General features: G+C 37.9%; 1 protein-coding gene and 1 non-coding gene across 5 annotated transcripts; both read left to right on the plus strand.

Moving 5' to 3' along the window:
- The first annotated feature begins 488 nt into the window (after positions 1 to 488).
- Positions 489 to 18,480, plus strand: LOC107273911 (synaptic vesicle glycoprotein 2B). 4 transcript variants are annotated; one of them, XM_025091206.1, is made up of 11 exons: positions 7,569 to 7,883; positions 7,983 to 8,282; positions 12,534 to 12,757; positions 13,839 to 13,898; positions 13,981 to 14,064; positions 15,910 to 16,234; positions 16,361 to 16,482; positions 16,685 to 16,923; positions 17,044 to 17,488; positions 17,574 to 17,861; positions 17,964 to 18,480. In XM_025091206.1, exons 3-11 carry the CDS (start codon positions 12,721 to 12,723, stop codon positions 18,017 to 18,019), a joined length of 1,656 nt encoding a protein of 551 aa, XP_024946974.1. In that variant the 5' UTR covers positions 7,569 to 7,883; positions 7,983 to 8,282; positions 12,534 to 12,720; the 3' UTR covers positions 18,020 to 18,480. The 4 variants fall into 4 exon arrangements, with proteins under 4 accessions (XP_015608030.1, XP_015608028.1, XP_024946974.1 ...); XM_015752544.2 differs by lacking the exons at positions 7,569 to 7,883; positions 7,983 to 8,282 and adding an exon at positions 489 to 650; XM_015752542.2 differs by lacking the exons at positions 7,569 to 7,883; positions 7,983 to 8,282 and adding an exon at positions 4,919 to 5,062.
- Trnar-ucg lies at positions 11,555 to 11,627 on the plus strand. Its single transcript has one exon. It is a non-coding gene; the product is annotated as a tRNA-Arg (tRNA).
- Positions 18,481 to 19,012: the final 532 nt, after the last annotated feature.

The raw sequence follows: 19,012 nt of genomic DNA on the forward strand, positions 1-19,012 counted from the left end.
TCACTTTACATCGGCAATACGTAATAACGTCCTCTACCATAATTATTTTCAGCGCTAACAAAGAAATCTTCTAATATACACCAATGCAAATGGCGCCGTTACCCAATAGTCAATACAACGACCATATATCCTGTTTGATTTCAGGTTAAAATTTTACCACTTGGAATCTTACGAATCGCCCCACATTTTCTACCGTGTCGATTCATATTCGTCTTTTTTTTTCTTCTTGCATTGTCAACCAATGTTTACGTCGTTACAAAGTGCCTATTGTAACGTCAATGGAAGGTTGACCAATTTTTTTTTATTATAAGGTAAGTTTTTTCATCTGGTTTTTTTTTTCGTTTTTTTTTTTGTCACCAGGATCGGGGACCCATTTTAACGGCCCTGCGTCACGTCCCTGAGGTGGCTGCAGTAGGTACTAACAGATTGACAGACGTACCCGCCGCGGACTGACCCCTTCGGAGTTATTTAGTTATCGTTCTATCGACGCTTCGCCAGGCCGCAAGGCTTTGATATTGCCAGTGTGAAAATAAAGAAAGAGAAGTGATAAGACAAACCGGAAGTCGAAGGGGTAACAAAGAGAAGCAGCGGCATCTATGAGTGAGCTCTTGCTGCAGTACTATCCCTTCAAGGCGAGATATTATGATTAGGTGAATTTTAATAATATTCTCATTTATCTTCTTTCTCCGTACTCATATATATATATATATACATACGCATATCTGTATTATACGTACGTACGTACATAATAGAACAGAAACGACGATCGGCCGTTCTGACCACGTCTCGAATAATTGACGATCTTTTTGCTTCTTCTTTTTCTTCTTCTCGCTTATCTTTGCTTCTCGCGATACGAATATATTTACATCCACGTATTACTTACGAGTTAATCGTAATATTATACATGTATGTACATCAATTAATTTTTTATAAAGTCGAATAATTGTGATTGATTTTTTTTTTTTTTTCGTATTTCCGATCGAAATACATGAAATTAACGTTTGACTTAAATGAACATTCGCGCGCGATTAATTCTTCGATTTGCGTATTTAGAGCTGTACAATTTTTCAGGTCCAGTCACTGTCCTCTTTTTTCTTTTTATATTTATTTTGCGTTCGTGCGTCTTTGCTTTTTTTGCACAGTGGCTCTGTACGCCTGCGCCACTAGGTCTTAACGTTGCCTCGTTATCGGGATCGGTCGGCCTCGGGTCCTTGGTTACAAAATCTTCCAGGAAGCGTCCCGACGGAGAACAACATCGGAAGAACGGGCTGTAGCGTCGCGACGCACTTCGATCCGTCGTAGTAATCCTTTTTGATTTTTTTTTTTAAATTCAGTCCAATCTCATTTAATCCAAACCGTAGGCACACGTGTCGCACTGCCATTTGCTTCTTGACGATGCGCCAAGGATTCGACCTCGTCCCGTATTGAATGCTGAGAAAATTAATGTTGACACACAGATTTTTCCGAAATTTTCGAAAATTGTCATACCGACGAAAAGGCCGCTCCTTATAGTTTTCGTTACACTTTCTTTGCACTTATAAATTATATAACACTTCATATCCGTCATTCGCACCTTCATTCGCATGGCAATGCACTTGACTGCATAAAATGTCATTTTCCAGAACACATATGCATGATAACATAGCCTAATAGTTACGTAAATTTTTTTCCCTTTTTTCTCTCTTCTAAACCTACGAATAATCAGAAGTTTCAGCATCGACGAATCGGACATTCGATCTATACCGGAAGTCGCGATCTATCGAACGTCGGAATAATCAATTGCATTAAGATCGATTATTATTGGCTCGTACTCTAAAATTACCAATATATCTATTAACGAGTGTATCGAATATGAAAAATTTTTTTTTTACTCGTCAATAATCGCAGCCGTGACGTCAGCTAATTTCGCAAACGTCTAAATTTTATTCGATAATTCAAAATTAGCCCAACACACACATATATATATATATATATATATATATATATATATATATATATATCGCACGCTCTCGAAATATCGCCGTTCACGATTGTATCAGTGTGAAAAAATATGCCGTTCTCGTCATAGCTACATATACTCGTGATGAAACTGGAACTGATTATCATTGAATTATAACCTGCGTGCTAATCGATACTACCTACATTTGTACCGATATAGAATCATTACGTTTCCATGAGTCCGGATCGTCGTCTTTTCTGCGTCCCTTCACTCGCTCGTCTTATCGACGATGCGTCAAAACGTATATTTCTTTTTTATTTTCATTTTCATCGCGCGAACTTTCGTCGCGGCGCATGCGCAATTCGCGATTTTCATTTCGCCTTCGTCTCGATTGGTCACTACTTAACCCACGATGGACGAAGGCGCAGTTAGTGTAATTGCTAAATTACGCGTTCTAATTTCTTCTTTACTCAAGTTCAACGATCCGATTCCCGTAACGGCGTCGTCATAGAAACCGCCTTAAGGTTCGACGTGTCCTTGGTCTTGTCAATTTTCCTGGTAGCTGCCATTAATTTCACCTAAAACACGATCGGTCGTGAAAAATGTGTTTGGGTGACTTTTTGAATTTTTTTTTCAAATTGGGGAGGCGTAAGAGTTACGTATGTGACTTTGATTGATTTAAAAACAATAATACATCGACTCTATACAAAATGATATACATGCTTTTCGAGTCATACGTATATGTGCTTATATGTATGTATATGGTTTCGTTGAAAACGCGGCAAAACATGTCGTCGGCCTCTTTATTTATTGCTCTTCGTTACGCACGGTATAATTGTTTGCCTTTAGACGGCAGATTTATGAATGAACGACGCCGTCGTCGCGACGCAATTAACATCGGCGAATTTTATTCAAAACGAAGATCGAATCGCGAAAGATCTCTCGCGCGGAAATTTTTTGGGTCATTTTTGAAAAATTGTAATTTCTTCGTTTTTCTTCTTCGACTTCTTTTTTTTGGTATCCAACAGTTTGACGTCGCGACGTTTACCAATTCAACAGGTCGTTTACGTCGATTAACACTGTCGCTCTGATTCAATCTTCATCTGTTCGCCACGACGACGACGTCTGGCGTCTTGATCCTACGTGGGGATTTTTTTTTTATTGACAAATGCTAATTGAAATTCAGTATGAAACGTTTTTATTATGCGTCGCGCTTAAAGGTTTCATTTTCGAGTGTCGATTTTCAGGTTTGCAAAAATTAATTTAGGTTCACTTGAACCTTTATTATTATCCGTTTCAGTGGTATCCGTGATCCGACAAATGAATTGTGACGTCAGTCGAATTTTTTGATTATCTTACAACGGGTCGTTTTGAAATTGGCGCCGAAAGTTGCGTCGGTGCAATGGATCTTTATTCTGTGCACTTGCGCTTGACTTTACTTTATTTTTTTATTGGTCTAGTGTCACGTCAATACGATGACACATATACATATATGTTACATATGCATTGGTGAAATTTCTCTAAGATTCGAAAAATAATTTTTTTTTTATCGAAATTAACGCGACTATCACATAAAAAATTTTCTTTCTTCGTGAACATTTCACAGAACATTGTTTATCGAGACTATCCAATTTTTTTGGTTATCCTTGAAATACATAATTCTTTAACGTCGTCTTCGGATCGGCAAGCTTCTTTTTGTTTGGCAATCGCGATCCGCTAATTAAAATTCGTTTTACATAACGTGCACGTGTGTAATTCTTGAAATCATTAGCACATGGAAATTTTTGATATTAGCGGGAGGGAGAAGGAAAAAAACGTGTATTGGAAAAAAGAACGTATGCACATTTACGAGACCGATGCGTTATCGCTCAAACCAAATGGCATCTGTCACGATAGAAGTGCCATTTCCCATCTACATACATACGTTAAGCAAAGAGACTGTCAGTCATGGCCGATTGGACTTCGGGTACTTGAAATACAATATAAATTTTTTTCTGTTATCAATTAGCATAACTTTCCTTGGCTTATCTCGAATTATGTAAAAAAGAATCCAAGTTCAAATTGAAATTTTTTTTTTCAAAATTCCATCCCGTACGAAGCACCGAGATCCGCGCCGAGCGAAACCGTAATCCATGCAGCTGTGTAAGATGATGCGCAAAAGAGATCTCTGTCCCTCCTTAATCAGTTAATGGAAACGGCAATTAGGAAAGAAAACATTTCTATTAATTTAGACGGCAATTACCGAGTCTTGTCAGTAAGAAATCAACACCAAGCCTTAAGCATTTTTCCGCCAGCTCGTACGAACGGTCGCGTGGAAATCGAAATTCAAAACAAAAAAAAAAGGAGCACGCCGCGAGAAAAAAAATTTTACATTTTACCGATAAATTTGAGAGAAACAAAGAATAAATAAAATTCATTCGGTATCAGGGTCAATGTCAATAATCGTCATGACGTCACGGACCATAATTTCATGTAATAATTTTCATCGTCATCATTATTATTATTGCGTCCGATCGATAATTTATCGCGATCTAAATGAAGCTATCGCCAATCTCACAACTGGCAATTGTTACCCATTTTTTTCAAATTGGCCAATTTTGAATTTCAGTATTTTCTTATGGTTTTTCGTAATCAGGCAACTTTGTCTGTACCGCTAACGTACGGTTTTACCCATACGGCCTTAATGTTCTCGTATGCGTACGTTGTACGCGTAGTTTGCAGGTTACGCAACGGAGGTCCATCCTTTTGGTATACAACATCTTCTTATCGCGATAACACGTGAAATCGGTTAACTTTCTGACAGAAAGGCGTCACGGGTAATATATCGTGCTACACGGTTGACAATTCATGCCCGAACGGGATCAACATTTGATTTGTTGCTTCCCCTCACACGATTTCTATGGTCTATGACTCTGTCTTGTTCCTTTGGGCATTTTCATATTGGCTTAGCTTTGTTTCTCTCTCTCTCTCTCTCGCTCGATCTTCTTACACGAGATCGCTTTGGGCTATGGTGGGGATCACGGAATGTCGAGCTCCTTCTGGTATAAAAGCTTGCAGCTTCGGCATTGTTATTCGGTTGTTCCCTGACGGGCAACTTTCCCGAGACTTGGCAAACGGCACACAGTAAGTTGATTATTTTATTATGACGGAAAAATAAGAAAATTTTTTTTTTTACGATCTAGGAACATACTATTAACGGGGTGGTTGGTATTTTTTTATTGTGAAATCTTTTTGTCCGGTTTTTTTTTTTTGGAAATATTCCTTTGCACGTATCACAATTTTGTGCTGCAATTCGATAGCTCAACGAGTAGCTGTGCTATTTATGCTTGTGTCTTGTTTAGTGGGCGGAGTTGTGCGATTCAGTTGGAACTTTAATGGGGAATAAAAGTGTTGGTAATTGTTAGTGAGCAAGTGTGGTTTTATGCGGCGTTAACGGTAACTCGCGTGGAATTGCAAGAAGGTAATTGCACTTCTGATACTTGTGTAACATAGTCGTAGCGGTTCATTCATGAGAATTTCTGTCCTCTTTTCTTTTTTTTCACGATCTTCGAATTCTGAATTTGGCGATTTTTGAAAAAATAATTTTCTTCTTTCTCTTTTGTTTGTCCTATCTTGATTCTCCTCTCACTTGCTGGATACGTGCTTTGTCACTCGTGACGTCTCGTGGATACGGTTGCATCTGCTTAAGATATCATCCCATTCGTCTGGAGTTGAATGAGCTCGCGAAATAATTAATTTCATTTGTCACTCCCAATAAATTCAATACGATCGATAATCTTTGTCGTCGCACGACAATTTTATATGGCAACGAATTATTTGTCATGTCAAAAAAATTTTCTATAGCTGCGCCCAGTTCCAAGCGGACTCCTAGTCGCGATAGGGAAAATTTGTCTTTGTCCGATGTCACGGAGTTTGATCTTCTGGACATCTTAAGGAAGACTCTTTGACATATATGCTATATGGAAGAAGATTAAAATGATGAAATTTTCCGTTGAAAATATATGAAGCGCGTGCGTGAACTTTTGGAGGATAATCATTTTATTTTTATTATACATTGTCGCTGATCGCTCGTTGTTCATCATCGTCGTCGTCGTCACGCGTACGTTGTTCGGATTCTTGCGCGCAGTTGCAACTTTGGCAAGGGCAATTTTTTAAGGGGGCCTTAATGGCTCCTGAAGAAGACGCAGTGCACATGTTCAATTGGTCATTTTTCGTGCGCCGCTTATAAGTGATAGTTCGGGCTTCTCTCGTACAATGCGATCACAATGGACGCATCGCGACTACGTGTACTTGGCGTCATTAATGTTATTGATACGTTTAACTCGTACGATTAATTATACTTGTTGCGCGACGTTGATCAATCGTCAAGAAGGAATTCGAAAAAGGGCGATGGTGGAGGGATGTTTTTTTGGTGATATATAAAAAATAAAAAATGTTTATAAAATTGACGAAAAAATATACATTGGGAATTGAAATGGGACGATAAAAAAAAATTGAATTCAAAATCAAAATTAACTTGAAACTTTCGGCTGAGAAATATACTCGAAAACGGCGCGATGCGTAACTGGTATATTCGAGAAATAGAAATAAATTTTTTTTTATTTTCTCGAAAAATTTATCGATGCTAAAATCGTTAATTGTCCACAATGGTAATCGTGGTCGCTTCGTCCATATAAGAAGCAGGTATTCGTCCGAGATTTGTGGATAAACACGTAATTCCCAGCGCTTGGAGAGAGGAATAAAAATGGGAAATAATATATACGAATAAGTATTATTTAACGATTAATTTTAACCTGTCTATTGACGTCGGGTCTGAACGCTTGATGCATGTGAACCGGACTTAAAGTTAGGTCATCGGCTCATTGGGTCTTACGACGAAGGGAACACGCGACGTACCACTATGGCGAAAGTGACAGGCGCGCATGCGCACGCGCTGGAACGTAGAATATTTCGTACCAATCGCAGTGACATTAATAAACTTCGCTAACGATCCGTTCAAACAAAATTTGAAATTACTAGAAAAATGTTGTTGTTCGCAATCGAGACGTAAAAGCATGACGCACAAAAATAACGAATGGTCCGCGTACCCGTTCGTTCGATGCGAGTTAAACTGATCTTTTCTTTGTACGTTTTACGAACGCATCCCAACGACCAATAGCGCGAATTCAGCCGTTCGCCTACCCTGACCCATAGCATTATGCTTTTCTTCTCTCTTATCTGAATTCTTCATTGTCTTTGGAAACTTACCCAAATGAAGTTGGCTGCTGTGTTCAATCAGTAGATACAGTGCGAGGAAAGTGTGTTGTGACCGATTTGATAAATTTTTTATGTCTTTCTACGAAAAACCGTGCCAAACTTGTTTGCGTTTTCTTGTCAATATACGAAAACGTGACGTCTGCTGTGATTCAAATGGACGATTCACTATTTATTCAGTATTATTTTTAGTGGGCGAATTATCACTTGACGTGATTACCCACTACTACCCTATGCTAATATTATTTATCGGCACTGCTTACTAGTACGGCGTATTAGTTTTCTTGTTCGTGGACATGAACGAAGTGCGAGACTAGACCGTGTATGGTCGTTAGTGGGAGGTGGCAGGTAGCTTTTAGTTGCTTCAACGATCCGACACTCACTTCATCTCTACGCACCGTCTCTTGCGGATCAACCTTTAAGAATCGTCGCGACGCGATTTTTTAATCATAGAAACGAATTCTCCGGCTTAAGAAAGATTTTTGTCGTACGGCACGATTGAACGAAATACACGGGAATGAGAAAATCGTTGGAAATCTCGTTGAGAAAAGTGAAGTGTTCTTTATCGTCCTGACATATCAAACGATTCTTTAAAAACGAAAAAAGTTGACGAACCCTATTTACATTTGTATCTCAAATTTCGGATGATTCCGACGGCGAGGTTTTTTTGGGAAATTTATAGGTGACAAAAGTATAAATCGAAAAATTAATGTACCCTTTTGTTTGAACATTTTTTGATTCTCTTTTTCTTTCCTTGAAAACTTTTATCCTTTTCACTGTTCTTGGATAGCGTACATCAACTTTCCGGGCTAATTTACTCACAATCAGACAGTCCACGTATCCTTGACTAATCGTTAAAAGCTCAATCAAGAGGATATCACTGCTTTTCCAAAAAGGAAAAGATCCCTTTAAAGAAATTCACATGTTTGTGGATTCTATGACAGTTCGAATCACAAGAGGCGCTATACGTGTAATCGTTATAATACGCAGTGAAAAATACGGTGCTCGTAGGACCACTTAACTCACCGGCCCTGACACATTTCTCGAGCTCACGGAATACAGTCATCCTCCCTGGATATATTCGCAGATTGTAAGTACCATTGACCTCGGCTCAAAAATGAGAATTAAAACAATTTTTGGGAAAAGAAAAAGCATAATTTTTACCATTCTTTTTTTTTCTCAACAAACTCACTTCCTTTTCGTCACGATCGTAAGCATCGCTGCTGCTATACCTGAATCATGTATAATTTATAAATTTTTTCTGAAATTTTTTTTCTCGAAAAAAAAAATAATGCTGATCTTTTCCACACTTTCACGACAAATACGTATACTTTGCCGTGTTAATTATACAGTCTGTACGCGGTTACTCGTGCAAGTTGGTTTTGTGTGTGCTTAGCGTAAGTTCAAGGTTTAGTAAATTACGACGATATACAACGATCGCTATAACAAACCATTACGGCTACAGGAGTCACTCACAATACATAATTATAATAATGACCCATATCGCTTGACTTATTAGCCATTTAATTGTTGACCTTAATGATAATTTGTTCGACTATCGATAGTAAGTATTTAAACGGTAAACACGAGCTTTATTGTAGTATTCACAAATTTGAGTTTTTCTTTCTCTTTTACGATTCTATAATCAGTGCGAATTGATTATCGATTTGAAGATTCTATCAACATAAGGATTTACGCTGCAACTTGGAGCGGATTACTATTTAGTAGCAAAACGAATAATAATTATAAGCTGCTTTAAATCGATCATATATCGTGACCTTATTCGATCCTTTTTAGGAACCCTTGACATATTTTCTCAAACATCTTGGATCACAAACTTTGAAAAATGCGACACTTTTTTTCGCAATTTATTTTCATATCCTTAAACGTCATTGCGTAACGTAAAAATGGTAACACGTGTTAACTCGTCCATTCAGTCCATTCAGAAAGAAAATAAAATGTTAGAAATATAAAAAAAAAATGTCATATGATTTTTGCTTTTATAATTTACATCAGTTTTCAGATAAATGCCCATAATTTTTGCATTCGCGATAAACACTAATTTCAATAACCTGGCATGTGTCGTTATTGAAATTAAGGAAGAAAAAAAATTTCCATCATATTTTGACTCGCAAAGTCTGATAACCGATGTAAAGAGAGAAGAACAGTTTCCGTGTTCCTTAATTTCCCGTAAATCATACAAAATTGGGAGAATCGACTCGGTATCTTTTTTAAGTATGTGGAAACTTTTTTTTTTCAATTTTCCACGTTTTTGTACGACGATCAACTTTGTTCAGGTTGCCGTCCTATTTGCTTATCTGGATTACGTCTGTCACTTCTGTCTTTCTCCTTCGAATCGACAGAGCACAGTGTGCTATTTTTTTTCAAAGTCTCCGTTCACGTGTCGTTCCAGAACACGTATACCAATATGTATAGAAGGAATATTAACATAAATCAATATATCTGTTATTAGTTCGTATATATCATACATATCGGTTCGTATAACACAGATCGGCAAGGTAAACCTCCTCTCTAGGTCGGACCCAATCGGATGCTTATCTTCCTGCATAAACGTCAAATCACAAGAACACGATATTTCGCATCTCGTAGTACTACAAGGAGCGCGTATTGCGCGTCCCTGAAGTAAATACAACTTTCATACAAGACGCAAAGACACTACGGTCTTTCGTCATGTTACAAATCTCATAATTAGTCACAGATCGATAATTATTCTCGCCTCTATAAATCACCCTACGTTCGATCGGATATCGATAATATATCCATACTTGTTTCGTAAAAAAAAAAGATCACTCATTTTCACTCAACAAATACAGTACGCCGATCAACGTAATTAAATTTCGATCGTTCGAATTAATTTTTTTTTTTTTTTTTTTTGAACGTATATAGCAGTTAGTAATTAATGATACCCAGTAGCACGGTTCGCTGCATTTGTTTGAAAAGCGCGGATGTTACGTGGCCGTGCTGAATCTCTCTCTTTCTGTTCGGTTGGCGGGTGGAGGGGCATGAGGGGGAGTGGAGAGGACCATGTGCTCATGTGAAATCTTTGCTTTGCGTATGTATGTATATGGTTGATATGTGGGAGAAAAATGTGTAAACAGAGACTACACTGGTGAAGAATTCGAAATTTATTGGTATAGGCATTTTTAAATGTTTCTATTGCTATTGGTAGGTGGACGAATGAAAAAAATATGTGCGTATATATATATTTGTGCGAGCCGGTTTTACTATCCACACAGTATCGAATCTGGGTTAGGCACATACCTCATTGTATAACTAACATTAACATAGCAATAACCAGTGTACATATTGTAAAGCACATGCTGCTGTTTGCCAAACTGGTATAGTTTGGCGCTGATGGTGTCCATGATCAATTGACACGATAGCTTTCTGATTTTGACGAAGGATAATTTTAGCTGAGATGAAGAAGAAAAAAAGTGATAGAAAGATGGGACGATTTCGATTTATTTAATTGTCAGTTTGTCTGGTTAATCGGAATCGTCGTAAAAGGATGAATTTGGATTTTTGTATATGATGAATTTGAATTTGCTATACAGATTGTTTTTCGAGCTTCATTTTGTGATTGGAAATTTTTTTGATTGATAAAATTATCGTGGAATTTCCATTATGGGTTTCTGCAATGTATCGCGCGTCGGGTGCGGCTCTCGGGAATCAAGTGATCATTGAACCTTATCGATTTTCAAGTTATTGTTCGATATGTTCAAAGGTCTGATTCCGTTATGCTTGAACGAGTTAAGCGACGACGAATATGCATACGAGAGCGCGAAGTATGTGGCACACGTGGGATTTCGTCACTTGGAATTTTCAAGGTTCATGTTCTCTTATGATTTTAGTCGGAATCATCGTGGCATTGAAAAATTGACAATAAAAAATTTGAACCATTTATATCCGCACGATAGAGAGGCTAAATTGTCGCGTACGATATAGTTGAAAACGTTTAAAACTTACGATCATCTCCGCCATTTAGCAAGTACTTAGTACAGGATGTCTGTCAATGTCTGCTAATGTCACGTCGTTTTCTAAAACAACTTTAAAACGCGACACACGCCTTCCTCCCATTACGTCGTTTTAGCTTTCATGGTCTGTCATTACGGTACAATGGAGGCCGGATAATCTGGATTCGACCGAAATAAATACAAGCCACTTGGTCCATACGGTTTTTACAGCATTCAACGCGAAAAAACTGGAGATTAAGATCGTCAATGACGTCACAGACGTCCGGTAAAGCTATGGCGCTCTTTAATTGGTCCACGTAAAGAAGATCAATAAGGATGCTGTGAAAATAACTTGTAATACCAACCCCTAAAAAACTACCCCCAACAAGACCGTGTGGCCTAACGGATAAGGCGTCGGACTTCGGATCCGAAGATTGCAGGTTCGAGTCCTGTCACGGTCGACAAGAAATTTTTTTTATTTTTTATTTCATCCATACATTGTCAATGACTGTCGAACTTTATTATTATTTTTTTTTAATAATAATTTTGCTTATTTATATCATTAATTCGCGTCCCGACTTATCCCATTGAAACGTCATCGACCATCGCGTCCGTGAGCCGAAGCTTTTCATCCATGACGGTGCCTCTTTCCAAGGTTTACAATCTTATTCGCAGCCATTGATGATCTTTATTAATAACAAACGACTGTACGCATATTAAGCTCTCGCGTACACAAAGAGGCTAGTTACGCTAATATGCATATAATAGACCGGTGGGAATAGGCTTATTAGAAAAGAGTACTACCAATTCCATACAGCCAGCTCCTCTCTATATAACTCAGCATTACAATCGACCAGCTGATGCTGTACCAATTCACATGTCTCCAAACAGTATGGACCCCCTCGCGAAGGATCTTGTAATACAAGAAATTCTTCGGCAACAATAAAAACGGACTGATCTGACAAGAACATTAAAAAACGTTGCTCCAACCTAACAGCTGTATGCACGGCAATGGTCGTTCCTATATCTTAAAGTTTCCCATTGTGTCCCGGTTATCTTGACGTTACAAAACTGCCCACGCGTCTTATCAAAGTTATTGCAAATTGACCCTACTTAACCCTCGCGCATTGATTTAATGCTTCGGGAGCATTGATTGGGCCTTGCGGTTTCCATATAAAAATGCAACAACAAAAAAATACACAGCGCCAATTGCAATCGTAACAACGGTAATTCTCTCTCGCGCCAATTTCTAACCGACTTATTTACTACTTTTTGATCATCGTACGTGGCAACAATCGCTGCGTTGTGACACTTACGTCACAATGATTGATTCTACGTCTGGCAAGTTATTCCTCTTTGGGTTGCAGCTTGCGAGTGAGTGCAGAACCGAGCCCCGCCGTCGAGCAGCAGCAGCAGAGCAGCGCCAGGTCAGCAGGAAGATTTCGCCAGGAAGTGTTCGCCGATAAATACGCCAGGAGTGCCAACCCGAGTCTAGGACAAAAATTTTGACTCTTTACACAAGACAGACTTACACACCCGCGCCGACATCGTAGAATGGTAGAAGGTGAACCTGACTCAAAGCACAATCATAGTGAGTATCTTGATTAGCGATGGATTTCTATTGCGGCATACATTGTTGTCTTGTTGTTGTATGAAAAGATACAAATTTTTTTAACATACGAGGGGCCGGGGGCGTGGTTAGATTGTTTTTGTTGACTGATGAAATCAACGATTTTAGTTGTATGCATTTTTTTTTGTTTATCGATATAGCACAATTTTGTGATTATCAACTCTTTTTTTTTTTTAATGATCACAAACATTCTTGTAACGGCGATGAGGATGCGATGTTTTAATGCTTCAACGGTGGCAACAATTATGGTTCGTCACTTTTACGGAGAACATTGTGACACGCGATGCACGTAATTTTTTTTTGTTCTAAACCGGATTTGAAGGTCTTACGAACGAGTCGTTATTTTTGTAACGTTGCTGTTTACCGTGCTTAACTTTTGGGGGGGGGTCTCTATTCACGTTGTTGCCTAATTATTTAAAATAGACAATTCGGAGAGATCATCCGTGTCCTCTTTTGCGAGACGCCTTGGACTTTGAGAATTTCTTCAGGGTCGTTGCTTTGTTTGTAAATCAATATTTTGCTTTAGCCACGTGGTCAGCGAGGCACCTTGTCTGAGTTTTTGTTTTCGTTACGTCATTTAATTTTTTCTTAATTTTTTTTTTTTTTTTTAAATACTAGGAATCATGCGTCGAGAATAGCGATATTTGCTATCTGTTTATCTTTATACTTATATCCATGTCAATTTCAGGTGACAACCCTTGTGATCTTCTTCTCGAAATTTTATTCAGTTCCCACTGGACCGAATTACTTTGATCCAGTACCGCCCTATTTCAGTGCACAAGAATATGTTCAGTGTAGATATGTAGGTGCGGAAAAAAAATTTAAAATTATAACTAGCTATTGACGTCAGAGGGTTGATCGCGAAATATTTATTTTTGTAAAATTGTATGGTATTTTTTTCAATATTCACAACGTATTATACACCTCTGTTATCGCAATTCCCAATAGTTATATTCGTAAGGAACGAATAAAATGGATTTACAAAATTGATAACACTCGATAACGATTGCATCGGTTGCTAATTGTGACCTTTGTGTTTCAGAGTGTGATGTAAAGGACGATCGCCTAAACGGCTGCGGTTCAAAGGACCTAGAACTTGCCGGTGGGTATTTTTGAAAATTTCAAAAATTATTTTTCGAATTGTCACTTTGCGGTAATTAATGCAAAAACAATTTATTGTACAGGTATTGGGTCAAAGGGTAAACACCCTGACCCCGAAAAAGGAGCGTACGTAAAGGCTGACTTCGAAAAGGCTATCGAACTTACCGGTGAGTAGGAAAGGAAATTTTTTTATTTTGAAAATCCCCCAAAAAAATTTTGATGTATTTTCACTAAAATTATCAAAAACTTCGTTCACTTACCATCAATGGATTGACCTTTCTCGGTGGTCAGTGAAATATGTGCCCGTCTGACATACTTTGTACTTTTACGAGAGGCAATCGATTCATGTCTTCTAATCAGTCGTATAAACAATCGATCTCTATCGAACGTTTCTCCCATCGTTTCACGCACATATGGAAATTTCTAACGCATGTTATTTCGCAATATCTTATTTTACCTTTAACGCCTCCATTAGCGTCCACCTATCAACGCGTATTTTCGCGCTACTTTTCATTTACATTTTTGTATTTTCCCAGTGACGATTTGTCAATAATATAACAAATCGTTTAACACTGAACGTACCGAACATTTTGTATAAGCATATTTTTGTCTTCGAAATGGTCGAACGACCCGTCGCTGTTAGATTAATACCGTTTACCGTGTTCCTAAATTTTGTGAAATTGAAAATGAGAACTTTTCTAACAATTTCGTTGTCTTTTTATGAAAAATTTTATACAGACATCCAAGTCCCACTTTTATTTAGAAAGTAGGAATTTTTACCGTTTAGCCGTTTTAAAAAAAAAAAATAAAAAATAAATAATCACATATTTCTCACGTGCCAGACATGTGGACCGTGGACAGGCTGCTAATTATCGAATTGCTATTTTTTTCCAATTGAATTTCTTGGCAAACCATTAGTGCTATTTACACGACGTATTATCACTCTACATTGAATTTCGGTGTCCGCACATCAAACCGCAAACTCTCATATATAATATTTGTACGAATATGTAAATCGGACAGTTAAACCGGCAGCCGATCGTCTACTTATGTAAAAGGTGCTTCGCAGTCGTTGAACATGGGAATGCGAAAGAAAATCGTTATCAAATTAGTTGAACGATTTTCGAGTAAATATTTTTTTTAAATCGGCCAAATAATTATAAATCCAATAAAATTGTATTCTAAAGACAAAATCGTGCAAAATATTCGGTTCTGTCTCGTTAGATCGACCATAGCGATAATAACGGAAAATAAAAAGAAATTCAAATATAAATTCAGATTGCATAATTTTCAAGCCTGTGGATACAGTTGAAATTTTGTTTTCATAATTTCGTCAAACATCAAGAAAGTTAATGAACGGTGAAATTAAAATGGCAAAAATTTATAAATATGCCTATCGTTCAGCATACAGGAATTCGATCAGATCCTTTAGATCTGTTGAATTAATAATGGCAATTTAGACACCAGACTTTAACGGTGACATGGAAAGTATCAGTTGTTTGCGAAGAAACAAAAAAATTAATAAAAACAAATTGGCATACTACGTCAGTGAGCTAATACGAACAGCTGTGATTTTTTTACGAAGCAATTATACAAATTTACTGACAAACCTCCCGTGGATATGAAAACAAGACATTTTGCGGACGAATGAAATTTTCATAACCACCAGAAACTGCTCACGGATCGAAATAATAACGATAGCGCTGTTACCAAACGAAAAATCCTGTACGTTTCTATGTTCGTTAATTTTAGTTATAGTAATAAAAATTTATCGTAAATTTATTGCGCAACTATTACCAGGAAGAAAATGAAAAATATCACTGGTTACTTAACCAACTACTTACTATCTACTAATATCAAACTGTTACTAATTAGCTAATATCAAAATGTCCAACGTCACACTTCGCACTTAATCATTATGATATAAATACGTAACACAGAGCCGTTAACTGTCCGCCGGTTGAAATTTCCTGTTTTCAGTGATAAAAATATCCCTTTTTCTTTTTCCACAGAGTATGGCAAGTTTCACTACTTCCTGCTCACAGTATGCGGGTTCGTCAGCACGAGCGAGGAGATGGACGTAATTTCTATGTCCTTCATCCTGCCAAGTGCACAATGTGACCTTAAGCTCGATACACAAGCAAAGGGATGGCTCAACTCCATAATCTTCATAGGCATGATGGCCGGTGCTTACGCGTGGGGCTCAGTGGCAGACGCCCTGGGTCGTCGCAAGGTACTAATCGCCATTTCATTCATAAACGGCCTGGCGATCGTAGCCTCCAGCTTCAGTCAATCTTATGAACTCTTCATGTTCTTCAGATTCCTCAACGGCGCTGCGTGAGTATAACGGCTGATAATATCGATGAAAATTGTCTTGGCAGTTTGTCCTGAGGACTTTTTTCTTTTTGCTTCGACTCTCAAATAAAGATCAACTTCTAACGGTACTTCTAATATTTATTTCAGCCTCGGTGGTAGCGGACCTGTCATCTGGTCCTACTTTGCCGAATTCCAGCCAAAGTCCAAACGTGGCTCCATGTTGTCATTCATGGCCGCCTTTTGGACTCTTGGAAATCTTTTCGTGGCTGGTACGTATACTCGATGCGCAATAACTCCTGATCGTGCAGTTTATGGTTAATTGGAATTTGAACGAGGTTAAACCTTTATTGGATTGATATCTGGGGCGACCTCCGCGTTACCTGTTTTGGATGATCTTTTTTTCTGCAATGTCTTTCAATGCTATGGATTAATTATTTTTTATATTTGATGATGATTTTTTCTTTCTTTCAGGTCTTGCCTGGTTGGTCATCCCTCATGTTACCGGTATCGTGAGCGCTGCGTTCACATATAACTCTTGGCGAATCTTCCTGCTGATATGCGCTGTTCCCTCCTTCGTAGTGGCGGGGCTGCTTCTGCTGCTACCTGAATCTCCGAAATATCTTTTATCTCGCGGTCGTCACGAGGAGGCCTTGGACATCTTCCGCGGGATCTATGCCATCAACACCGGCAAGCCTCGTGACACGTACACTGTAAGATATCTTTAAAAATTAATAAATAAGGGATGAATATCTTGAAATTCATAATGATTACGTGGATCGACCATTTTTCATTGTTTTTTTTTTTAATTAACAATATATTTTTTCTTCAAGGTAAAAGAGCTCATCCTCGAAGACTACATTGCGCCAGAACCCCTGAAACCTGGCGTCGTGGAAAAAAACAAATACAAAATAATGCTCGGCGACATCATGGACAACAGCAAACAGCTTTTCGTCTCGCCAATCCTTCGCTTCACCATCATCTCGATTGTAATCAACTTCACTTTCCACATTGGTTATTACGGTCTCATGATGTGGTTCCCAGAACTGTTCAATCGGTTCGACGAATTCAATCGCGATCATCCCAATCAGGTCGCCTCCATTTGCGAGGTCACCGATTACGTCGTTAACAAGGGATCGCACAGCGTTTCGAACGTTTGTTCCGCCAAGATTAGCGATTCCGTTTTTATAGATTCTTTGATCACCGTCGCCTCTGCGATACCGGCAAATATCGTTGCTGTACTTGGAATGGATCGTCTTGGACGCAAGTTTTTCCTTGGTCAGTATGCCTTTCCCAATTGAAAAAAAAAAAATATAAATTTCAATAAGTCACGATAAAATTATTTTCCTTTTTTATTCTTTAGTCTTCAGTACATTGTCATCCGGTCTCTGCTCCATCGGTTTGTACTTCGTGTACAACAAGTATCACAATCTGATTGTATCCGCCTTCTTCAGTGGTGTTATCAGCTGCGGTAACGCAGCTCTTGACTGTCTTATCACTGAGGTCTTCCCGACAAACTTGCGTGCTACCGGTATTGCCATTTCCATGGTGGCAGCACGTCTCGGTGGTATCATCGGTAATATCGTTATAGCACAACTCTTGGATATGTATTGTCCAGCACCCACCTTCATCGTTGCCGCACTTCTCATTGGTGAGTTATTTTTTTTTTATACAATAAGTTCAAAATTTTTTTGTTTAGAGTTACGGATAAATTTCACATGTTTTTTTGTGATTTGTTTCTTTTTTCTTTCAGGAGGCGGTCTGCTCTGCTTATTCTTACCGAACACAACGCGCGAACCACTTTCTTGACCCCGGTATAATGTCTACTAAGGAAGAAACCTTGTATAGTCATAATGCATTTGTGTTAAATATTACAAATTTTAAGATAACACCACACAGCATCTCAAGCTCGCACCAACAGTCACACGTGGTAGATTTAATGAAAATGAAAAAAAAAAAAAAGAAAAATATAAGACGATAGCCGTTGTATACCTGATGATTACTAATATACGTAGTGAGTAGAGACTAATTATGACTTGTTAATCGGATTAATTGAGTTAATCCATAATATTATATGAATACATATTTGTACGGTCAAGCAGGATATATTCGTTTATTTTGATTGTTTATTAATAAGATCTTGAAGGCAAGATAAATGACTTTCATGGATGAACATTTTGCGGAACTTACACGATATAATCTAATCGAAGATCTCGTGTTTAAAAGCAGTTTGAACTTTTAGGAGAATAAAATAGACCTTTCTTGCAAAAGATCTCTATTGTTGTATATTATTCTTTTTTGTTTATATACCTGGAGGTATTTTTCATTCAATTGCCTCTATTGTATGATAAAAAGAATTTGTTTCTGCTCATAATTTCAATTGAGTGATACTCACTGTAGATGTACATCCATGTGATTTTTTGTTTACTATGTTCTTGTACTTGTTCAATGAAAGTATGCGGATATTGTATTGTTGCGTACGGTTACACGAGTGAGGTATTGTTGTCCGTTCATTTTTTGGTAGTTTTGTTGTGATTTATTGAGATGTTATACAAAGAAAGCTATGGACTGACTTGATGGACATCAGACACGTAAATTGTATGTTCAAGGAACTAAAAGATCGTTTATTCGTTTCAACTATTGTTTAATGTAATGTATAATATTCGATTGAGTGAATGCTATTAAAAGTAATCAGGATTGATTTTATTGAGCAAGCTGGCAACGTTTTAAAGCGAACTCTATCTGTTTACGATCTGCAACTTTCTCGCAGTGCCATCACTGACTTTCTTCACGTTTTCGTCA

The sequence above is a fragment of the Cephus cinctus genome, unplaced genomic scaffold (assembly GCF_000341935.2).
Source record: "Cephus cinctus unplaced genomic scaffold, Ccin1 Ccin1_scaffold1878, whole genome shotgun sequence".
Lineage (NCBI taxonomy): Eukaryota > Metazoa > Arthropoda > Insecta > Hymenoptera > Cephidae > Cephus > Cephus cinctus.

What these genes read in the sequence shown, in the direction of transcription:
- LOC107273911 (XM_015752544.2), top strand. Translation starts at nt 12,721, where the DNA reads ATGGTAGAAGGTGAACCTGACTCAAAGCACAATCATA. An exon ending in AAAGGACCTAGAACTTGCCG is followed by an intron (nt 13,899 to 13,980) that starts GTGGGTATTTTT and finishes TTTATTGTACAG; the next exon opens with GTATTGGGTCAAAGGGTAAA. An exon ending in AGCCTCGTGACACGTACACT is followed by an intron (nt 16,924 to 17,043) that starts GTAAGATATCTT and finishes TTTTTCTTCAAG; the next exon opens with GTAAAAGAGCTCATCCTCGA.